This window comes from Agelaius tricolor, unplaced genomic scaffold (assembly GCF_023055355.1).
Source record: "Agelaius tricolor isolate 1412-34295 unplaced genomic scaffold, bAgeTri1.0.p SCAF_9, whole genome shotgun sequence".
In the NCBI taxonomy this organism is placed as follows: domain Eukaryota; kingdom Metazoa; phylum Chordata; class Aves; order Passeriformes; family Icteridae; genus Agelaius; species Agelaius tricolor.
The window spans coordinates 20,445,214-20,468,316 of NW_027269269.1; the positions used below are offsets into that span (position 1 = coordinate 20,445,214).

The 23,103-nt window shown below is 42.0% G+C and overlaps 1 protein-coding gene across 2 annotated transcripts; it reads left to right on the forward strand.

Moving 5' to 3' along the window:
* Positions 1-8,099: 8,099 nt before the first annotated feature.
* PARP11 (poly(ADP-ribose) polymerase family member 11) lies at positions 8,100-21,447 on the forward strand. Of its 2 annotated transcripts, none has more exons than XM_071433041.1 (8): positions 8,100-8,232; positions 11,706-11,834; positions 11,933-12,053; positions 13,282-13,357; positions 14,283-14,355; positions 14,443-14,573; positions 18,278-18,429; positions 18,853-21,447. In XM_071433041.1, exons 2-8 carry the CDS (start codon positions 11,709-11,711, stop codon positions 19,164-19,166), a joined length of 993 nt encoding a protein of 330 aa, XP_071289142.1. In that variant the 5' UTR covers positions 8,100-8,232; positions 11,706-11,708; the 3' UTR covers positions 19,167-21,447. The 2 variants fall into 2 exon arrangements, with proteins under 2 accessions (XP_071289142.1, XP_071289141.1); XM_071433040.1 differs by lacking the exon at positions 8,100-8,232 and adding an exon at positions 8,356-8,548.
* The last annotated feature ends 1,656 nt before the right edge of the window (positions 21,448-23,103 follow it).

The window sequence follows — 23,103 nt, forward strand, 5'->3', positions numbered from 1 at the left end:
AGAGAGCAGAGAGTAGCTTCACGGAGACAAGAAAGAAGCAGATGTTGAAAGAGTCCAAGGAGGGCCCACAGTACCACTGGAAGGCCACAAAAGCAGGAGAGACACTAGAAGAATCCCACTGCATGCAGAGTATCCTTAGGGCAAGCTTTCCCAGTTAGGCTGGAAAGCCCATTGGAAAACATGCTCTTGCCATTGTTCCTCAAAGCAGGGGTCCATTGCCATAAAAGCCAAAGCTCTGTCTGCAACACTGGCTGTGCAGTCAGGTCTTAACCCAGGGGCTGGGGGCTCTCCTGCCTGAGCTTTGCCTCTCCTCTGGCAGGAACAAGGAGAATAGCTCCTGGGCTCTGGTGCCCTGTAGCCTCTCTTGGTGTGCCTAAGGTCTCCCTTGACAGTAATACTGATGCACACATGGTCAGAGGAGCAGGCCAGAGGAGCAGGCCAAAGTCGAGACATGCCTTGATGCTCTCTGCAACAGCCCCAAGTCTGCCCTCCCTACAATCAGGATGTCATGTGAGGTCTAAACAATGTCAGTAGATGGGTGCCTCCCTACCCTGCAGAAGGCAGCTCCAAGCAGTGTCCCAGTGCTGGCTCGGGCGGGGTGCAGATGCAGCTGGTTGTGGTGCATCCCTTGGCCGTTCACAGCATCTGAGGAGTGGCATGGTGAGTACATGAATTACAGCTTGGATGCATGTATGTGTGCACACTTGAGTATGGGAATGTGCTGTAGCTGTGTGGAAGCCTGACTGTGTGTACACCAGAGAGATTCTGGAGATTTTATTTTCTCAGTTTATGGGAGGTTGACTTTCACCCACATCTAATCACCACATGGTATCTCACTCACCTCCCCCCCCCGAAAACCACAGCAGCATGGGGAGAGCAAAAGTGAGAAAACTCACAGGCTGAGATAAATATAGTTTATTAACTGAAGGAAAGAGGAAGAGAAAAAAAAAAAAAACAGTGATGCAAAAGCAGACTGATGTCCAGTCAGTCTCTGGGCAACAGCTGCCTTCCCAAAATCTCTCTCTCCTCAATTTCTGTTACTGTGTATGATATTGTAGGGCATACAGTATCATATGGGTCAGTTTAGGTCAGCTGTCCTGCTGGTGTCCCCTCCAAATTCTCAAATACCCCTGAGGGAGGGTGAGTGGGAGCAAGAGAAAGCTTTGAGGCTGTGCAAGCAGTTCTCAGCAATAGCCAGAACACAGGTATGTTACCAGGGCTTGCTTTAGTCACAAATCCCAAATGCAGCACCATACAGTCTGCTACAAAGAAAATTAACTTTATCCCAGCCAGACCACAGTAGACTCTTAAACATCACTTGAGTGCTGCAGGTGGATGGAGACATCATGAGGATCCAGAGAGATGTGGAATGCAATTTTGCCTCTTCTTATGAATACCTATCCTCCCCAGACTTCCCAGACAAACACAGTCTCTCAATCCCACAGTTTGCGTTGTGGCATTGTGGCTGATCATCCCAATCTTGCTCACCACATTCCCCAGGCACAGAAGAAACTGTGGGTACTTGCTTGTGCTGCCTAATGTATCTGGGCTCAAAAGTACTCAGCAAAGTACTCTTCAGACATAGTCCAGCCCAGCATAGGCAGCAAAGATGGACAAACTGCTCCCTACGTAAGTGTTATTCACTATGAGGGGAGGTGGACCGAGATGCCATATCCAGACATTGAACAAATTTGCAAGTAATCCTTTCCTAGGTTGCAATGGATGGTGGGAGAGGAATGCATCAGGCTATGGATAAGTCTTTGTTCTCTATATAGAGACCTAATGTGTATATTCAAATCTCAGGCTGATGGAGTCCATTGCAGGCATGTACAAAGAAACAAACACTATGCATACTCCACAAAGGAAGATGTTAGGGGTTAGGCTTTTTCTTCATTATTTTCTTTCTTTCTTTCTTTCTTTCTTTCTTTCTTTCTTTCTTTCTTTCTTTCTTTCTTTCTTTCTTTCTTTCTTTCTTTCTTTCTTTCTTTCTTTCTTTTCTTTCCTTCCTTCCTTCCTTCCTTCCTTCCTTCCTTCCTTCCTTCCTTCCTTCCTTCCTTCCTTCCTTCCTTCCTTCCTTCCTTCCTTCCTTCCTTCCTTCCTTCCTTCCTTCCTTCCTTCCTTCCTTCCTTCCTTCTTTTCTTTCTTTTCTTTCTCTCTCTCTCTCTCTCTTTCTTTCTCTCTTTCTCCCTTTCTTTCTCCCTTCCTTTCTCCCTTTCTTTCTTTCTCTCAGGTAGTTTTCTCCCCATTTGTTGCTCTAGAGATGATGAATGGCCAACACTTATGAGACAAAAGACCTAGCTGGATGTCTTTGAATTCCATTGCAATGGTCCTGGGGGAGGAGGGGAGAAGGGGTGCAGTTGCAGAAGATGGGGGGCTAGTAGATGGGGAGTGAGCTCTCTGCCTGGGAGGTTTCTCTTGGGAAATGCAGAGATACCGTGAGAGGTCAGGGGGCTTACTGAGACTTGGCTGGGGGTCAGGGGCTGCACTCAGCCCCTTCTGCTCTCAGCGACTGGAGGGGAGAGCAGTCGTGTGTGGTGTGGAGAGTGGACACCTGTGTTTCCCTAGACGGGGCTGCACTGTGGTTTGCTACAGACAAGCTCGCCACCTGGAGCGGCACTGAGACTGGCTACTCCCTGTAAGTTTTGCAAGGGGAAAGTAAGTTTTGCATCTCCTCTCTTGCCCCTCGCTTGAGCCGCCATTGCCCGAGGAGGGGCGGCTGCGCTGTCCCACAGCGCCCCCTGCAGGCGCAGGGCAATCACCGCACCCCCTGCCCGGCCGGGAGCCAGCAGCGCCCCTGCCGCAAGTGACCGGAACTGCACCGAAGGGAAGGGTGCCCGATAGACGAGAGAAAGCTGTCACTGGGTTTGGGGTTTGTTTGCTGTTGCTGCTGTTGTGGTTGTCTGTTTGCCTTGTTATATATATAGTCTAGTAAAGAACTGTTATTCCTTTTCCTTTATCTCTGCCTGAAAGCCCTGTTATTTCAATGCTTTAATAATTTGGAGAGAAGGGTGTCATATTTTCCATTCCAGGAAGCTTCCCGCCTTCCTGGGCAGACACCTCTCTCTTAAACCAGGACATACAGGAAGTAGGGTGATGAGTGAAGTTCAGTCATTAGAACAACACAGAGGGAGCAGCACTGCAGGGTCAGTGAGAACCAGCCCCATGCAGCTGTTCATGTGTTATACCTGAGAAATCATGCTGGTGCTGGCAGAGTCACTGGTTTTGAGGTTATCTCATTCTCTGACTGTTTGACTCAGGTAAATAGTCATTATGTAGTGCTGCAGTTAGCAATGCTGTGCCAGCCTAGAAAAGGTAGGAGTCAAAAATTAGTGCAGGTATTATAGTGTTCGTTGTGGGTCTTCTGTGTACATCTCCAGAGAAAAACAAAGAAACTAAAAGCTCTCTGCTTTCTGCAGCTGCTACAAGTGCATCTATTTGTATTTAAATTCTCTCAATGTCAGCTGAAGATCTGGAAACTTCCCAGACTCCTCCTTCCTGCAGAAAAAAAACCTACAAAATACCATTACCAAAAAAAAAAATCCCCAAACCCCAAACAAATAATCCAGAGATGATGGAGTTCAGTCTACCCATAAAAGGAGACAGGCAACTGGCAATTTTAAGCAGCCAAATAATGGTGAAGTATTGGATATAAGAGTGAGAAAATCAGGGGAAAAAAGAACATCAAGGAATGTGCAAGAAAAGTGAAAGGAGACAAGGAAGTCCCTAGGGTGTGGGTTTTATCATCCATTAATGAGAGGTAGAACATGTACTGCTAGAAAAGGATCTTCTAGAAAACAAGGATGCAGGAGATTCAGGTTAAGAAAAATTACCTGACACATTTAACAGCTCCTTGAACAACAAATCAAAAGGATGTAGATTTTCAAGGAAAGAATGTAAAATAATATTCTACAGTTTCTTCCACATCTCAAGACCAATGCCATATTTGAGGTGGACAGCCATAGCCTTCAGGTGTGATGGTCTGTAATAAGCAGAGTATTTCCTCAATCCCTTCTCTTGCCTCTGGGCAACTGCATTTGTGAGTGTACAAGTTTGTGGATACCACAGGTGTCACATGCATCCTACAATTTCCTTTATGCTGCAATACACATGCCCATCATAAAATCTTGAAGAGTTCTGAAAAGTTGCAAAACATTGTCAGTATTTCCTTTTCATGACACAATCATTGTACTGTTATGGGGGGTCTTGGGGGCATGGCATGTTTATATTTTATTCCTTCTTTGGTTGTTCTGTTTGGTTTCTGCTTACTTTCAGTTAATGCAGGCAGAATTATATGTCATTATCATTTACATTATCATTCAGTTGCATAAATATAACATTACACTGATTATTAAAAATTAATCTACTATGAAATGGGAAATACCAAAGAAGCACCCACTTTCCCCTCTTGGAGAGCCTATAAAGGCAGTTTATGTTCCTTGTCTTTTCTTAGTTGATACACTCAAGGGCAGAGAGCAGCTCTTCAGAGGGACACAGACAAACTGGAGGAGTGGGCTCAGAGGCACCAAATGAAACTGAAAATGGACAAAGGCAAAATTCTGCACCTGGGAAGAGATAACCGCCGGCAACAATATGTGTTAGGAAATGGTGAGCAGCTATTCTGAAAAGCAATGTGGTCCTGGTAGATGGAAAGCTGGATGTGATCCCACAGTGTGCCCTGGAGGCAGTGGGGGACAACTGCACCCTTGGCTATAAAATAGCAGGACCATATTCAGGATCTCAGAAGAAAGGAATACTAGGATTTTTTAACCCCATTTAAAATACTGCATCCAGTTTGAGGTTCATCAATACACAAAAGGCTGATAAAATTGATCAACTGAAACAATTTCAGCAGAGGAGCACCAAGACAATGAGAAGGCCGGAGCACTTGTCCTGTGAGGAGAAACTGATGGACCTGGACTTGGTTAGCCTGGAGAAGGCTTGGGTGAGAGCAACTGCAATATTCCAACAGAAGATTCCTTCTGCAGAAATTAAGACCAGGCCAGGGTCCTCACAGTAGTGCATGGTGGTAGGAGAAGAGGCAGAAGGCTTAATCTATAATGAGAGGATTTAGGGAAATTTTTTTCCTGCTGATGAGAGTCAAGTATCGAGCACTAGAAGAGGTTGGCTAGAGAGGTTGTGCAGTCTATATCCTTGTAGGTTTCAAGACTTGACTAGATACAGTCCTGAACAAAATGACCTGATCTCATAGTTGACCCTGATTTAAGCAAGAGGTTGTGCTAGACCATATAATTGTAGAATGGTTTGGGTTGGAAGAGACCCTAAAGATCATCTAGTTCCAACGCCCTGCCATGGGCAGGGACACATTCCACTGGACCAGGTTGCTCAGAGCCCTACCCAACTTGTCTTTGAACACTTCCAAGGGTCAAAATGAGGTCTCCCTGGAACCACCTCTTCTCCAGGCTAACAGCCCCAGCTCTCTCTGTTTGTCTGTGGAAAAGGGGTGCTCCAGCCCTCAGAACACCTTTGTGGCCCTCCTCAAAGATGACCAAGGTGTTCCAACTTGAATCCTCTTTTAATCCCCTGTCAGATGCAATTAAAGAAGCACTATTCTAGGGTAATTTACTGTAATTTCCCTCTGTTTCAGGTAGCTTTTACCAGCTTGGAGACACTGTGCCTGTTATTTTCCTGCCCAGGTAAAGGCACTGACAGGAAAACTGAGGGACCTCACCTCATAGGGTTACACTGAAAGAGTCAATGTGCACAAGTCGCAACACAAGAAAATCTGGAATGGACAGAAAGACAAAAGCTTCTTGCCCTTGAAAACTGTTCAGCAGACATGCCTGGAAAGGAAAAAAAAAGTTTGAATGAGGAATTGAGCAACCTAATCTAGATTTTAAGTAAGGCCTGCTTTGGTAAAGAGAATGGATTAAAGAACTTCATCAGTCCTTTCAAACCTAAATTCTTCCATGATCGTACAATTTATGTACCAGGCAGTACCAGGGAGTTCTGTCTTTCACTTCCACTTGACCATTCCTTGCGAGAATGGGTTTGTAATTCAAGTCATGTGGCCAAACCTCTCTACTTTCTGCCTTTTTGCTGCTTGAAGTAGAGCTGATGAAAATCAATTAATGCAATTATGTCTTCTTTAGATAGGCTGTTAGTCTGCACACAGTACATCACATATCCACAGAAATCTTTAGATTTGAAAGGTTTTTATGTTCTTGTTGCCATAAGGAGTCTGGCATTAGCATGCAGCTTGCTAAGAATACAGTCTCATAACAGGCTATTTTTTCAATGCAATGAAGATATTCTTATCTCAAGAGATGTTCACGCTCCATTATTATCAGTCTAAACATACAAAGAAAGGGAAGAAACACACAACAAAAATCTCAACTCTATCCCACACTTCAAGGCACAGCAGCAGAAACCTATTTAAAACTTTTGGCTGCTAGAAAGCTGTGCATTCCGCTACTGTAACTTCAAATACAGAAATTCTGCAAAAAGCGTGACCCTTATTTTAAAAATGCACAACAGACAGTAATAGCAATAGATATAAATTACTCAAAGAGGCCCACATTAGACTTAAAGCAGTATCAGCATATTTTCATTAAAAAAAAAGAAGTTCAACAGATATCCAGCAGCTAAGGTGGTAACAGAATCCTTCTTTGCTTCTAGCCTCTGTATAGATCCATCAAGCAAGGCAGGATATGTCCCAACAAACTTCATGTGCTTTCCAACAGTGTCAATACAAATAACATACTTGAAAATGATGGCTCTACCTCCAGAAAACTCCTTTATTCCAGAAGCATTATATTCATGCCAGTGAAATACGTCCAGAGATTCAGCAAGGGCTGCTTTTTAACTCAAACAGATAACCTTTTCTAATTCTGTATTCAGAGGCAAGGTCAGCACAGCCAGAATCTGGATAAACATCCTGTTTGACACTCCCTCAGAACTGGAGAAATTAATCATTCTCACTCCACCTGTGTTGTTCTTGGCATGCTGCTCAATGAAAACCCTTCACTGCAGGATGTGCTGCAATGACTGCACACATGTATGAGGACTGCCTGTGTTTTGGAAGTTACCAGGCCACTGGCTGACAGCAGAATGCTGTAGCTGGTGTCACTGCCAGCTTCTCCACTCAGCAGGTCCCCTCTTAGAATGTCTGCACCAAAGGGTGCAGCACTGTGGCTTCTCCACGCTCAGCACTGTGGCTTCTCTTACTGACTGGTCCTAGAGCTGCTGCTTCTGCTTCCAGACCTCATTGTACCATAAAGCTGCTCATGGGCCCCAAGCGCCTGCAGCAGCCTCTTACTGCTGCCCTCTTTGCTCTGTGTGACCCACGCTGTGCGTGGTGTGATGGTCACATCTGCTGCCGTGCCTGGCAGCAGCACGGCGTCATGGCTCTGGTACCACAAGGGACTGGCACCAGTACTGGTACTGGAACTAGGACTGGGACTGTTACTGTTACTGGTCCTGGCACTGGAACTGAAACTGTGACTGGCACTGATATTGGGACTGGAACTGGGCCTGGTACTTCTGCAGCTACAGGGAGAGGTACCAGACAGCTATTGGTACTAGAACTGGAACTGGGATTGATATCTGTGCTAGTACTGGTAGTGAGACTGGAACTGGGATTGCTACTGGTACTGGTGCTTGGACTGGGACTGGAACTGGGCCTGGTTTTAGTACTGGAACAGGCACTTGGACTGGTTTTGGAATTGGGACTGATGCCAAAACTGGGACTGGGCCTGGTAAAGGTACTGGGACTGGCACTGAACTGGTATTGATACTGGCACTGGGCCTGGTGTTTGTACTGGTACAGGTACTTGGACTGGTTTTGGAACTGGGACTGATGTGCTGGAACAGGGACTGGTGCTGGTACTGGCATAGGCAGTGGTATTGATACTGGAACTCGGCCTGGTACTGGTGTTGGTACTGGACAGGAGTTTGGACTGTTTCTGGCACTGGGACTGGGGCTGGAGGCGGTGTTGCGGTCGGGACTGAGCCGGTGCTGACCCTGGGGCCCAGGGACCGGCCCTGGGCCTGGGCCCACCCCGTCCCCTCCGCGCGTCACGACAGCGGCTCCACCCCCGCCTTCATTTGCCTGCCTGCCCCCGACGGGCCAATGGGGCGTGGCCACCGCGGCGCTGACCCCGCCCTCCGCGGCCGCCGGTAACGGAAGCACTGGGAGCGGAGCGGGCCCCGCGCGCCCGGCCCGCGCGGCGCGGGCGGCCTGCGGGAGCGCGCCCGGCGCGCGCGGCCGCTGCGGTGAGTGCGGGCGGGGCGGAACGGCCGCCACCACCGCCCCTCCCCCCGCGCCGCGCCCTCCCCCCCGCGCCCCGCAGGCCGCCGCCCGCCCCGCCCCGCCCCGCCCCGCCCCGCGCAGCGCGCTGCCAGCTTGGGCACGGGGGCGGGAGGCGGCGGCCGCCGCGTGTGGGGGAGCGGCCTGCGCGCCCGATGGAGGGGTAGTGGTTCCGTGCTAGGCTCGGTGGCCGGGCCGTGCCCTTGAGCGCCCATGGCTGCGGCTCTGGAGGGGGCGGTTACGGGTGGGATTGCGACGGCGGCCCCCGGCAGCACGGAGCGGGTGCGTGGGGGCGCAGGTGGGAAGGGCATTGTCACTCCAGCGTGTGTCCCGTACTGGTGCTAGTGCTGCTCCTTCTCCTGCCTCCCCTCCCGAGCCCTGCGGGCTCGCCTCAGGCAAGTCTGCTAATCAGGTGTCGTGTTCTCTAAGGAAGAGCCAGAGATTCCCTTGGCAGTACCCTGCCTGTGTTCCCAGCAGGATGCTTGTACAAGTCGATGCATGTAGGGAGAAGAGCCTTTGACAATAAAGCACGGTGTGCCAGGTGAAGCAGGCAGCACAGGAATCCAGACACAGTAGTCCATTGGGATGCTCCTGTGTTTGTGATCATCCGGCTGGTGAGACCCTGGCACAGGTTGCGCAGAGAAGCTGTGGATGCACTGTCCCTGGGAGTGTTCAGAGCCAGGTTGGATGGGATTTGGAGCAACCTGGTCCAGTGGAAGGTGTCCCTGCCCATGGCAGGGGAATTGAAACCAGATGGTCCTAAAGTTCTCTTCTAACCTAAAGCATTCTCTCAGTCTGCACACTGTAAAGGATATATATATCAGTCGAACATGAAGTGCTTATGGAAAAAAGAGGAAGTGCATGGTCAGTAGTACTAAAGCCATTCAGCCACAGCACACAACAAGTGCTATTCCTGTTTAGGAGGATGTTTTTCCTTAGACGTTTGTTTAATTTGAGCTGTTCTGGTAGCTCCTGGACCAATAGAAACAGTGCTAATGATGGGAGTTGAGACCCTTCTCAAAATGCTACCTAATGCTTGTAAATGGTGTGCATTTGATTTTGAATTAATCAGAAATTCCTTTAAACATTTTGGATTTGTGTCACTTTTGAGAAGTTCTCTTGTTTTTATGGCTTTTCATATTAATGCCTTCAGGTGTTTCCTCCACACTTCTAAAGTATCCTGGAATCTACCTGTTTACCCTAGGCTTTGTGATGAGGGTACAGATATGTGGGTTGAATGTAAGATTTTTGAAAGCCATGGGAATAACTATCTCCTTATTAAATGTTTTATTCTGGAGAGAATAATGAGATATCCCTGGAGGACTCTAAGTGTGTTGTCAGGCACAGATAATCATGCCTTCCCTGCTTGTAAAGGCATGTCCTCTTGTTCCAAAGGCATCATTGGTTTGACTATCAGAGTCAAGGCCCTGAACTAATGGTCTGGGAGGGAGCTGAGCTCACCACTTTAATGGGAGCATGAGGAAACAAATCATTACCAAGAAAAGCCTGAATTGCTTTCCTCATCTTTAAAGAAGTGCAGCCTACCTCTGCCTGTGCTCATTAGGATAGAACATAGTCAAATACTTATCCAATAGGAAGAACCAAATTGAAGGTGAAAGATTTTCACCAAAAGATGTTGGCCAGTTGTGCTTTTAACACCAAGGGAATGTAGGCTCTGTGGCTGTGTTGCTGTGTTGCTGTGGGTAACAGAAGAGATGCTGACAGATGCCCTCTGAAGCAGAGAATGGTTTTCTTATCTCTTTCAAAATACTTTTTCTGAGCAGCTGATGAACCTTTTGTGTAGTGCTGTTTGAACTTGAGGCAGCAATCCATACATGGAGCCTCGGGTAGGCTTTCACTGAAGTAGGTTTGCCCTCAGATTCTGCAATTTGGTGATGTTTTGGAGATCCACTTTTGATTCCCCTGATAAGAGGTTTCTCAGATTTTTTTTTTTCCAAACAACTACAGAAATACAGCTAGCTTGGGAAAAATGGGGGATGAAGGGTGGTGCCAGAAGTGCCTCCTGCTCTGAACTGCTGCCCCAGTAGCACTGGCCAGAATGGGGATGCCTACTTTTAGTCTCTGGTATTTGTCTTCTTCAGGTCTCTTTTTTCTGGGTTGAAGTGACCAGGAAACAACTGAAGCATCCAGGATACTAACTGCACATTGTTTGACTTGTGCTGAAGGGTGTTGTTTCACTTCTTAGAAAAAAGTGAACATGAGGACATATTTGGGGAGAGTGCCAAAGTGTTTTGCTTAAACAGAGTGGATGAATTGCTGACCTTTTCTGGGTGTGGGGCAAGTTTTTTGTCTGAAAGATTCCCTGAAACTTACTTAGAATTTTTGCTTGGGGAGGTTGTTGCAGAAAGTTGACACATTAGGAAATACATGCAAATAGAGGTGAGCACTTTCAGAGTTTTCAGAATTTAATATTTTCAGAATTTATTTATTGACAAACAAAGAATGAGCTGAATTCTGGCAGGGACTGTTCTTCTAAAGGTATTCTGGCATAGCTCTTGGTAGACTTAAACTTGTCTAGCTGCTTTTTGAACTTCCATAAATTTGCAGCATCCACACCAGACCATGAAAAGAAATTCCATAGGTTGCCATCTGGTTCATGAAGTTTTTCTTTTACTTACTTTGAACTTGACATGTGCAACCTTCAATAGGTGTCTCCTCCATCTGGTAGAAGAAAATGTGATTCTTTATTCCCTATTTGGTTTTGTCATGATTTTGTAGACCTCTGCTGTATCCTCTCCTCAGTTCTTTTTCTTCCATCCTTCAGAATCCCAACTGTGGTAGTTATTGCTTGTGTGGGAGCCAGTCTGGCTTTTGGTGTGAACCTTTTCTATAAATACAAGTACAGAGTATCAGGAATTTTACTGTGTCATTTTTAAGTGAGTGCATTAGGGGGAAAATTCTTCTTCATGCAATGGGAAGGAATAATCTACTGTGGTCTTTCACAGTTCATTAATTGTATTCTTTGTCTTAGTCTTATTTTTTTTTTCTTACAACTGTTGATTTCCAGTCTGATTTGTTCACTGCTGGTGAGTCCCTAGTAGGTGTTTCCATCAAGCTGTTGGATGTAACCCCAACATCTCTTTCTTGAGAAGTAGGAATGAAGAGCCTGTTGTATATTTCTGAGTGGCCTTGATCCTACAACCATCAATTCAGCACCTCTCTTTGATCACATAAAGCCTATAGCTCTTGCCTTTACTGTTACGCTTTACAGACAATTAAGAAAATTTTGAAAGTGTTTAGCTAAGTTAAAAGATAGTTCTGGATAAGTAGCAAATTGAGAATTTTTCTCTGGAAAAGAAAGACCACTCCTCAGCCTGATAGGATTTTTTTTTTTGTAGTTATTGCAAATGCATTTTATTTTGCTTTTTAAATAAATTTCTCTAGACTTTATTTGTGTGTATGTGTGTGAATGTTTCAGGAAATGCTTCAAGGACCATCAGAAGATGTGTTTGCAAAGATGGAAAGTTCAGTTGAAGACATGGATACCTCCGATACCCAGTGGGGCTGGTTTTATTTGGCAGAGTGTGGTAAATGGCATATGTTTCAGGTAAATACCTCTGAAGTTATATTGGCTCTGATGGATCCCATACATCAAATTACCTATGGCTGAGTTTGTCTTAATGTGCTTTTTCTTTTTTTTTGAAGACTGACTCAAACAGTCACTGCTCTATCAGCAGTGAAGATATAGAAAGGAGTTTCCGAACAGACCCCCATGGATCTCTGTCTTTTACCACTGCAAAATTTAACTACACACTGGACTTTTCAGGTATGTGTTTTGCCAAAGAGTAAATTTAAACAATAGAAGGTCTCAGATACACCAGCACATTTGTTCATTCAGCAGGTTATTGTCTTCATATCTGGTGTGAAAACATGATTAAGAATGTTTTTTTTACTGGAAATACAAAGGAGTTTTTAGAAACAGCTGATCTGTTACATTTTTTGTGTAGTTTATTAATGAAGTTGCAAGTTTTGTTTAATAGCACTGCATTGGAATTCCTACTGCTTGCTCCAGCTGCAAGTGGCATGTAGGATACATCTCTTGAACTGGGAAGGTTGAACCTTTTTTCTTTAATGTGCAACTGCCTGCAAGCTTGGAAAACCTCTTCCATTCATTCTGTATAAGAAACATTGCTGTAAAGGAGGCTTCCTGCAAAATACTGGCATCAGAATGATTTAATAATTCAGCAGGTAGTTGAAGCCAGTTCTGTTCTCAGAATAACAAGGAGATAGGCAAAAGGATTTACTGGTAGATTGTAAAGATCTTGCTTATGCTGTTCTTGTCAGTTACAGAGTATTACAGGTTTCTAATGTATGTAACTAATTATAGAGGTAATCTGTTCTTTGTTCACAGGTGTGTTCTAGTAACTTTTTTTTTTAGTTTTTCTATTCATAGATGGTTTATTTTCTGATTAAATTACAAAACAGCTATATGCTTAAATATAGGAAATTAAGGAAATAAATACATATTCCAATATATGTATTCAAATTTCAAATATTTCAAATACAGAAAGTGGGGACTGGGTTAAACAGCAATATACTGGCAGTAAGGTGGTATCTGTGTTGAAATGTCTTTTTATTAAAAACTGTGTTTTGCATCCAGAATAAAAACACTACACTATAAGCAAATGTTAAAGAACAGTTTTTATGTTACTCTCTTTAGGCCATGATGTCTTACACTAAGAATAGTGTATTCTTTGTCATCCCTTTCAAGTCAGTGGAAGTTCTGCCTGTGATTTAGTGGGGCTGAATGTTAGATGGATATTTTAAAAATATATCTTTGGTGTGTGTAATATTTGGACATTTTCCCAACTCATGTAAATGACAATGCATTTAGATATATTTATTGAAAATGCTGATTTGTTACTTGTTGAAATGGGATTCCTGTCAAGTAGCTTAGGGTGTAGTAACATTCTTTTAAATAATGATACTTAAATGTTTCATATGCTGTAGATGAATTCCCAAAAATTTCTTCCTAATTCTTGTTTTATGCTCAGTGATGAAACAAATCAACCTAACTACCCTTAAACAACGTCCAATAAAGCGAGCTCCCTTTGCAATCAATTCATTCAGGTAAGGAAATAAGAGGAAGACTCCTTATTTTTCTTTTATTCCTGCTTCTTCTAAGTAAAATGAAACCAAAGTGTTTTATCTTTATTGTTTATATTTATTTGCTTTTGGAGTCACTTGCTCTGAATACCTGTTGAATGAGAATTGCTGCAGGGAAGCAGCACCAAAAAAATGGAATCCAGTGACTCCATAAATTATTTAGAAGTAGTATTGTAACAGCAAAAAAAGGGTGAGTTATATGTTGTGCCTATATTTTACTCATTTACTCTAAACTTACTTGGAGTTTAAGAAATTGTGTTGTAATAATTCTTTTATGAGTTTAATTGCTTTAGATTGTCAGTTTCTTGCCATTTGATCAGTCATTAGATGTAAAGCTGAGCTGATGTAAAGCTGGAACTCACTAAGCAATAAACTGAGCTATGCAGATGAAATTGAGTATGTGGGATATGTGGATTTTTTTCCCCAGATAATTTCTGAGAAAAAATTTAGTTCTGAATTGTAGTGTGGTTATACATTAAAAAAGAAATCTGTCATTTGTCATAAGAAATGTAGTAGCAATCTGTTTACACTGACTTTCAAGAAGACTGTTTTTGAAGTGCCAACTTCTTTTCAGTAGATATTTGCTAATTAGTGCATACAATGACGTGGCAATTTACTTTGTTCTTTGAATAATTGCATTCAGTACTCTTATTTCCATGTGGTGACATTTTTTACTTTCAGGAGATTTCTTCTTTTAGTCACTGTTTTAAGGCTTAAGAGCTTCAATGTATGTAGTGCATGTACTTAAACCACTCTTTTTTAGTAGCTCTGTATAAACTTCATAGGCGTTTGCTTTTTTTGCACACTATGTTGTTTGGAGCAGGAGTTTGACAGGAAGAAAATGCCTCATGTCTTTGAAGTGATGTGCTTTTACCTTTTTTGTTTGAAGTTTCATCTGTGAAAATGAGGCTATCCCTATGCCTTCCCACTGGGAGAATGTAAATACTGAGGAGCCATACCAGGTAAGAGTTGGTATGCAACTTGGTCAAAAACATGTGACAATGAAATAATGCATCGAATTGAAATCGCACTAACCTCTTTTTTTCCAGCTTATTCCATTGCAAAAGAAAACAAATGAATATAATGAAGTTTCTAGTCTCTTTGGAAAAACAATGGATAGCCACCGAATTAAAAGAATTAAGAGAATACAAAATCTAGACTTGTGGGAGTTTTTTTGCAGGTGAGATTATTTCTAAAACCAACAGTTTTAGGATTGTTAATGGAGAAAAGTTTTAAGTCATGCAGCAGAAATATGTTTAACTGTTTTTACTATTAATGAAAATTTTCGTTACATTTTAACTTTAAAAAAATTTTCTTATTTGTCATTTCTCTTTATTCAAAATTTAATTTTCAAGACTGTGTAGCTTCTACAGGTTCAGAAATTGAATACTTGTAGAAATGCATTAGATAAAGCTGTAGCATAGATAATGTATTTAAGGTGTTCAGAATATCTGTGTGGTAGATGCCCATGATCCTTACAGTGAAGTAAGGAGACAAAAATTAGCTTTTTGTAAAATGGTTCCTTGAGAGGCTTGTATTACTTTAATTTTTACTGAACAAAGCAAATCAATATTTCAGTCCTGTTAAATTTCTCAATTTTATGAAGCATAGGACAGAACTAAGTGTCTAATGAACACATATTCATGTAATTCTTTTAAATTTAATGTCCTACAAAACCTTCTTCTAAGTTTTTGGCTTTTTCTTCTGCATATTGTGCTGGCCTGGAAGAAGTAGGAAGTGCCCACTTCGGTATCCACTTATTTTTTGGTGTCAGTCTTAAACAATTGTACTTGACAAAAGTTATTTGTGCATCTTGTAGGAAGGAGTGCATATCAGGAGGTTTAACGATGTTTTACTCTAATAAAAAAATCTAGACTAAGTTAAAGAGTGAGGAAATAACTAAGCAGATGTATACTAAAATCTTGCATAAGTTACATGATTTTTTTAAAGATATGCCATTTATTGTTAATTTAAAGCTATATCAATATGTGTGAGGAAGTGAAATTCCTTATATATGTTAATGGTTAAGAGAGTAACCCAACTTTTAGTTAAGTTTCTTTTTTGTCTTGATGGAATAACGAAGAGGGTCAGCAGAACTGCTGCCTTGGACTTCCAGAGGTCAAACTTTGGGTTGTTCAGGAGATTGTTTGACAGAGTCCCTTGTGAGTCAGTCTTGAAGGGCAGACAAGTCCAGGAAGGCTGGACACTCTTCAAGAGGGAAATCCTAAAGGCTCTGGAGCAGGCTGTCCCCATGTGCTGAAAGACAAGTAGTTGAGGAATAATATCATCTTGGCTGAACAGAGAACTTTGGCTGGAATTCAGGCAAAAAAGAGGGTTTATCACCTTGGGAAGAAGGGGCAGACAGCTCAGGAGCAGTAAAAGATGTTGAGATGTTTTGCAGGGAGAAAATTAGAAGGACCAAAGCCCAGTTAGAACCTAATTTGGCCACTGCTGTAGAAGACAATAATTTTTTTTTTTAAACAAATCATCAACAAAAGGAGGGCTATAGAGAATCTCTGTCCTTTACTGGATATGGAGGAAACATACTGACAAAGGATGAGGAAAAGACTGAGGCAACAAAGGCATTAATATTAAGACCAGTTGTTATCTGGGCACCCAGACCCTGAGCTCGTAGACAGAAGTGGGGAGCAAAATGCAGCCCTCATAATCCAAGGGAAAATGGAACCTGCTACCCCACACAAGTCTTTGGGAATGGATGGACTCTACTGGAGGGTACCAAGGGAGCTGGGGGGGTGCTCACTGAGCCACTTTCAACCATTTACCAGCAGTCCTGGCTCACTGGGGAGGTGCCAGTTGGCTGGGGTTGAGCAAGTGTGATGCCCATGTACAAGAAGAGCTGGAAGGAGGATCCAGCGAACTACAGACCTTTCAGGATGAGTGAGCTCAGTGCCAGGGAAGGTCAAGGAACAGCTCATCCTGAGTGCCATCATACAGCATGTGCAGGGCAACCAGGGGTCAGGCCCAGCCAGGATGAGTTTAGGAAAGGCAGGTCCTGCTTGATGACCAACCTCACCTCCTTCTATGACAGGGTGACCCACTAAGTGGATGAGGGAAAGGCTGCAGTTATTTTTTACCTGAACTTCAGTAGCGCCTTCGACACTGTTTTCCCACAACATTCTCCTGGGGCATCTGGCTGCTCATGGCTCGGACAGGTGCACTGTTTGCTGGGTAAAAAGCTGTCTGGATAGGCAGGCCCAGGGAGAGGTGGTGAATGGAGCTACAGAATCCAGCTGGTCACCAGTGGGGTCCCCAGGGCCCAATGTTGGGGCCAGTCCCACTTAATTATCAATGACCTAAGGGGTTCAAGGGCACCCTCAGTAAGTTTGCAAATGTCATCAAGCTGGGTGGGAGTGTGGATGTGCTGGAGGGCAGGAAGGCTCTCCAGAGGGATCTGGACAGGCTGGATCCATGGGCTGAGTCCAGTTGTGAGGTTCAGTAAGGTAAAATGCCGGGTCCTGCCCTTGGGTCACAAGACAGTGCTGTAGGCTTGCACATACTGGTGAAGAAATTATTGCCTGGTAGTATATTACAAAGAAATAGGTATTCCAGCATTTCAAATTCACTTCTTTTGGTGTCCCAGGTAGGAAAGTTGAAAAGAGCATGATGCTTAGTCTAGCATCTCAGTTTGGAGTTGTCAAGGAGTACAACAAGTAAAAAAAGTTGCTGGTCAGTGAGATTGATGACCAGTTTTAGAAAAAGCTTATGTGCTTACATAGGTACAAGGAACATGTCTCTGGGTATTTAGTTTTGCTGTAGGTTTTACCTTTCATTCAGTGAATTGGCTGAACAAGAATTTTCATAGTGCTGGAACAAGTTAATTTTGTTGAACTAGATTATCTTGTCACTGCTTGTACAAGGTGCTAAGATGATGCTTTTTAGAGCAGTTGGACCCCTTGATTTCTGTTCCAAATAGCCAAAGTGTCCTGTTGTGGCATTTCTGCATTCTGCCCAACCAGCTTGCCAGTGTGCCCAGCTTATTTTAAATTTTTATGATTGATCTTATTACTTATCTTATCTTATCTTATCTTATCACTTTTTTTTAAAAAAAGTGATAAGATCAATTGATTTAATTGGTTGATCATTGCTTGAATGATTATTTGCATCACTGTAGGGGTCAGAACACATTTGCCTCTTACAATAGTTCCCATATTTAATAATGATTCTAAATTGACTTTATGAAAATAACTGGTCAGAGATAGTAAAGGATTATCACAGAACATCTTTTTATTGATTATTCACTTTTTCTATAAATCTATTCCATTCCCTTGTTTCAAAAGAAGTTACTCAAGGCTACATTTATATATTGTCAGAGATCAACAGCCAACAACAGAGGGCTCTGGTTGAAGAAATTTCAGATGTTCAGCATAACTAGCCCTTAGATCAGTTTTTGCTGGTTTGCCTAGTACTTCATAACCTACCAACTTTGTTATCCCTTCCACCATGACATTAAAGCAGGTGGAGGAAACAAAATGTGCAAAATTACCTTTCTTTTAAAGATGTATCTGCTGAAATGACCACACTGAAACTAATAACACATGAACAGTGTTGATAAAATTGGTGTAGAAAGACCTTTTTTAAAATCTTAGACTATGTGGGAAAATAGTCCTACAGCATTCAGAAACGTGTGATTTCTAAATACGTACCTTAAGAATTCCAACGTGTTTAAAACCTAGAGTCATCTAGGCACTTGTAAAGTGGAATGTGTTAGGTCTGTACCCTCAGCAGTGTTTTCACAGTAGTAATTTAGTGTGTTTGTACAACTCTTTATTTATTATGTGCTTATTGTGTACAGCTATTTATTCATTATGTATTTATTGTGTACAGCTATTTATTTATTATGTATTTATTGTGTGTTTTCTGTAGGAAAAAAGCTCAACTGAAGAAGAAAAGAGGTGTCCCAACAATTAATGAGCAGATGCTATTTCATGGCACTAGTAATGAATTTGTAGAAGCAATATGTATTCATAACTTTGACTGGAGAATAAATGGGATGCATGCTGCTGTGTATGGAAAAGGTAAGTATTGCTGTCACATACAACAGTGAAAGTGTTAACAGCTCAACATTAAGTCTTCCCTGTAGTGTGTACTTTGTGATGCATGCCTTGTGTTTACCCAAGAGCTGTTTAATACAGATCTGCTTTTATGGCAAGTGTAATTAGGATGCAGTAAGGAATGTAATTGTTACAGTGGCTGGTAGGGCCAGGGAGCATGGGGAAGGGATGCCCAGCAAAGCAGTGTTGATCACAAGACAATCTCCCTACTAAAATGTTCACAATAAAAATATTTGGTCATATTGTTACAACAATTAACAACAAAAAAAGGATTCCTAATGAACATAAAAGAACTGTCATTTTTCATCATGTTGATAGCTATGCTCTGGTAGTCAAACTGTCATGGTAAGAATGTAATCAAATTTTCTTTGTTTTTTTATTTGAAAGGGACCTATTTTGCAAGAGATGCATCATATTCCAGCCATTTCTGCAAAGAGAGCATGAAGCATGGAGATACTTTCCAGATTCATGGTGTGAACCTGCAGCCTCATCTGCACAGACCAGATAAAGTCATGTTTCTTGCTCGTGTATTAACTGGTGACTATATCGGTGGCGATTCAAAATACATGAGGCCTCCTTCAAAAGATGGAAGCTTTGTGAACTTGTATGACAGCTGTGTGGATAATACCTGGAACCCAAAGATCTTTGTCATCTTCGATGCCAACCAAATCTACCCTGAGTACTTAATAGAATTCTGTTAAGTTTGAACTGAGTATTGTTTGTGGCTTTTTTAATACTTTTGTTCCTTTTGTAAAGACAACAACATAGAAATGATGCATGAAAGAGAGGTGAAAGAAAAGCTGGCATACATTTATGGACGAGGGAAGCTATTAAATATTTAAGAGAGACTGGTGAACTGTTTTTAAAAATCTGTAAACTTTATTAATGCATTTTTCAAATGTAGAGACTATTACAAATCTGAAGTTGCATAGTGAGCCTTAAATACATTGAGCATTGGTAAGTTTTCAAAGGCAAGATTTATGTTTTGATTTTCTAAAGTATATTAAAAGTGGTTAGAAATATGCCTCTAATATAGTATGCATATAATGAAATTAATCTTTTATAAAGATTGCCTATAAAACAAACTAAGAAAAACAACAGCAAAACCCCAGGGGACATGGCTACTTGTGTGTGTATGCGTGTGTATGTGTCCATGTTCTGTAGTACATGTTACTTTGTTTGGAGGTCTCTTAGTTTTGATTCTAAACCTAAAAAAAGAAAAAGAATCTACAGCTCCTTCATCAGTTTCCTCCAGATAAAGTTCAACAAAGCTGTAAGGTTTAACTTTATGTACATTTTACTGTAAGCTTCGATTATATACTGGGAAAATAACAAAGCCAAGGCAGTAGGATTTGACAGTTTGTTTTGATGGAAATGAGGCCCATAAACTTGTGGTTGTTAGTTGTTTGGTATGTAACTGTTGGGCTCACTGTTGGGATATCATATGCCTTTCTCAGTTCTTATCCTATGGAATTTTTGCCATCTTGTTGCAGTATTCATGAGCTGCTGTGATTGTGTCTGGTCAGAGTTTAAGATACACTCAGTGCTCATATACTTGGTGTTACTGAAGACAACATTTAGATTAACTTAACTGTAAACAATACAGTTAAACTAATAAGGGACATTTCAAAAGATGCCATCCTGTAGCTTTTAAACACTACAATAGAAAGCTTTCAGTAACATTTGTGTAGACCAGGTTTTCATAACTGGTATGGTTGTAAAGTTGAAGAGTATTTTTCACATGTAGAAAGAGCAAAAGAGACAATATTTGGGTAAAGAGCAAACCTGAGTACCTAAACACATGAAGAGGCTGAGGAAGAGGCTGTTACAATGAAATGCACTGTTGTGTGAACGATCTGCTATGGAATTGTGTCCCTAGTGTGCTTTGTTAAAGGACCTAAGTAGCACTAATGGACAAAGTCAAAGTTGAAACCTTTCCAAGATTTTTCTTTGGCTATGGCCAGTAACAAGTCCCTGTAGAATTGGTATATAATTGTGGCAGATATAGAATGATCTCTGTTGGTTTGTTATAGAATTGTTAATGGATTTTTTGGATCAAAGGCTGTGTTTAAAATGCATTGCATTTAAAGGCACTGCAGCTGCTGGCATGACCAGGTCTGCTCAAAGTCCTACTGAACTGGTGGAACTGGAAGCATGAGATGACAACATATCTGGCATCCTAACTGAGGACACAAATATCTCTTCCTTCTCCTGTGTGCTGTTACTGTTGTCTCTCAGTGGGTCTTGCACAAGTTGTTTATCTGTTTCTGTTTGTAATTTCATGGCAATTTTCCTGTCCCTAAACCATTTAGGGCTAAAATGCATTTTCCTTTATTTTAGGAAGTATGATTTCTGATCCCAGCTGGGAACTCTAGGTTCTACTCTTGTAGGTGTGATTTGTGTTTGATTCACTACTACACTAGCTCTGCAAAAGGCACTTTGTTCCCTACACTGTATAAAATAATAGCAAATCACGCAGGGAATTTGTGTATTACTGAGTCCTTTTTAATATTACACAGTATTCGACAGAGCATACATTTTGTGAAACTAACAAATACATGTGCTGTTGTTCCTTTGATTTGGTGTTTTATTTCTTCTGAAACAGAGGTTTTTAGTTAAGAAAACTGAAGTTTCTTTTTTAGCGCCTCATGGACACAAAGTACCACAATCTTTACTGATCTCTGGGACTTTTCTGATTTTTTGTGTGGTGGTGTCTTGTTTGCTGCTTAATTTGAATTGAATGGCACAATCTTAATCTTACTGCACAATTGAAGTTTTACCTCTTCTTTCAATGTTCAATGTGTTCTGCTTTTTGTGCTGATGAATTTTGTTATTGAAGATGTCTGTAAAATAACTGTCCTTTCTCTGGCAAGGGGAGAGTGATTATTATTGCAAGCAAAGTCCAGAACTGTACAAGTAGCCAATACAGGAAATAGTCAGACTTAATAAAAGGAACAGTGAGAAAGAAAGGGAGGAAAATAATTTCTTGGCCTTTGGAGTGTTAAAGAAAAGAGAAGGATCTTGGTATGGTTCTGGGGAAGAAAACCTGATACTTTCTGTTACTGTTTCAGGTAGTGAAACTTTGTTCTCCATTTTGTTTTTACACCTGTGCAAGACAGCATGCTACTCTTTTATGTGTCTTGATCTGAGGTAGAGCTTTCTTACTAAATTATTCTTGTGACAGTGTGTTTTCACATGAGCACAGCACTTCAGGATGACATAGAAAAATAAGATCAGCTCATACTGGCCTCCTGGACCAGCTTTGTTTTTTACAATTGGTGTGTACTCAGTTATTGCTGAATGGATCTCATTTCATCCAGAGCAGTTTGGGAGAGTGTCTGTCTGCATTCCAGTTCGTTTACAGTTTGCACAAACTCTTGCTTTTGTTAGAATCCAAAGGGAGAAATAAAGGATACAGCTCTGTTTTTTACTACATGTCTCAGTACACTCTCATCCAAGCTAGATGTGAGATACATGATATGATGGCTGGAATTGGTGACTGAAATTCAGGCCTGCATTGGATGCCAGTTCAGCTGGCAGCTTGAGGACAATTCTCACCCTTTTAAAACATTTATCAGCACAGAATAGCATAGCAGGAAGGCTCAAGTGAGTCTGTGAAGTTTACATAGTGGAAATTACTTTCAGGAAGATGAGCACATGTCAGTCTTAAAATTCCTGTGACCTAAATGTCCATCAATGTTGTAACTATTTTTGGCACTGTCCAAAACAGCAGACTTGCAAAATAGCACAGGCCTACTCCAGTATAGCCATCTACTCTTCACAAGTCACAAAAAATACTATGGGGGCTGACAGATGCAATACTTTGTCCCATTTTAAAGCCAGCTGGCCTCTGTTATGCCCCTCTGTCAAGGCCATTTGTTCTCTTTGACTCTGCCTTCCCCTGTTCATCCCCCACCCCATGGGTGTGTGCAGCTCCATTGATTCCTGCACCTCTTGCAGTCTGATCCCCCAGTACCATTTCCAAAGTCCAGGATCAAATAACCTTTTGCACACTCTTACATGCTCTTATCAGGTAATATGACAGACCAGGTTTGGTTTTCATCACTGCCTCCCTTATCATGCCAGCCAGGTTTATCCCCATACATTCCTGTGTCCAAAAAGGTAGTAGAGGAGTAGTCACTCCTTCCACATACTCATACTCAGATAATTGTGCCACATAAAACATACAGCAATTTGAGTGCTATGCTTGTCCTCGCTTGGGGATTTAGATGGAGATGTCACATTTCCTTCCTATGGTAATGAATGGACAAGAGACAGCCAAGGTGTACAACACCAAGACTGGAAATTTGCATGTTCAAGTGGATTTTTTAATTGGAAAGTGCTCACTTGAATGTACAGAAATAGGAGAGTATTTGGTGTATATTGCAATAAGGAAAAAAAGAATTCCAGTGTAGTAGAGAGTATAGGGAAAGGACCTGTTCAGACAGTAATCAGTTCCATGGAATACCATACCATAAAATGAGTTTCTCTTCCTCGTGTGCTTTGAGCTGTTAAGAGTTTGATACTGCTGTCATGTTAAGGATTGCAAACCAGCTGGTTCTGGCTGTTTGCACACTTATTTGCAGACATTTGAAGATTAATTTACTGGTACTACTTTTAGAGTCTTTTGCAAAAGAG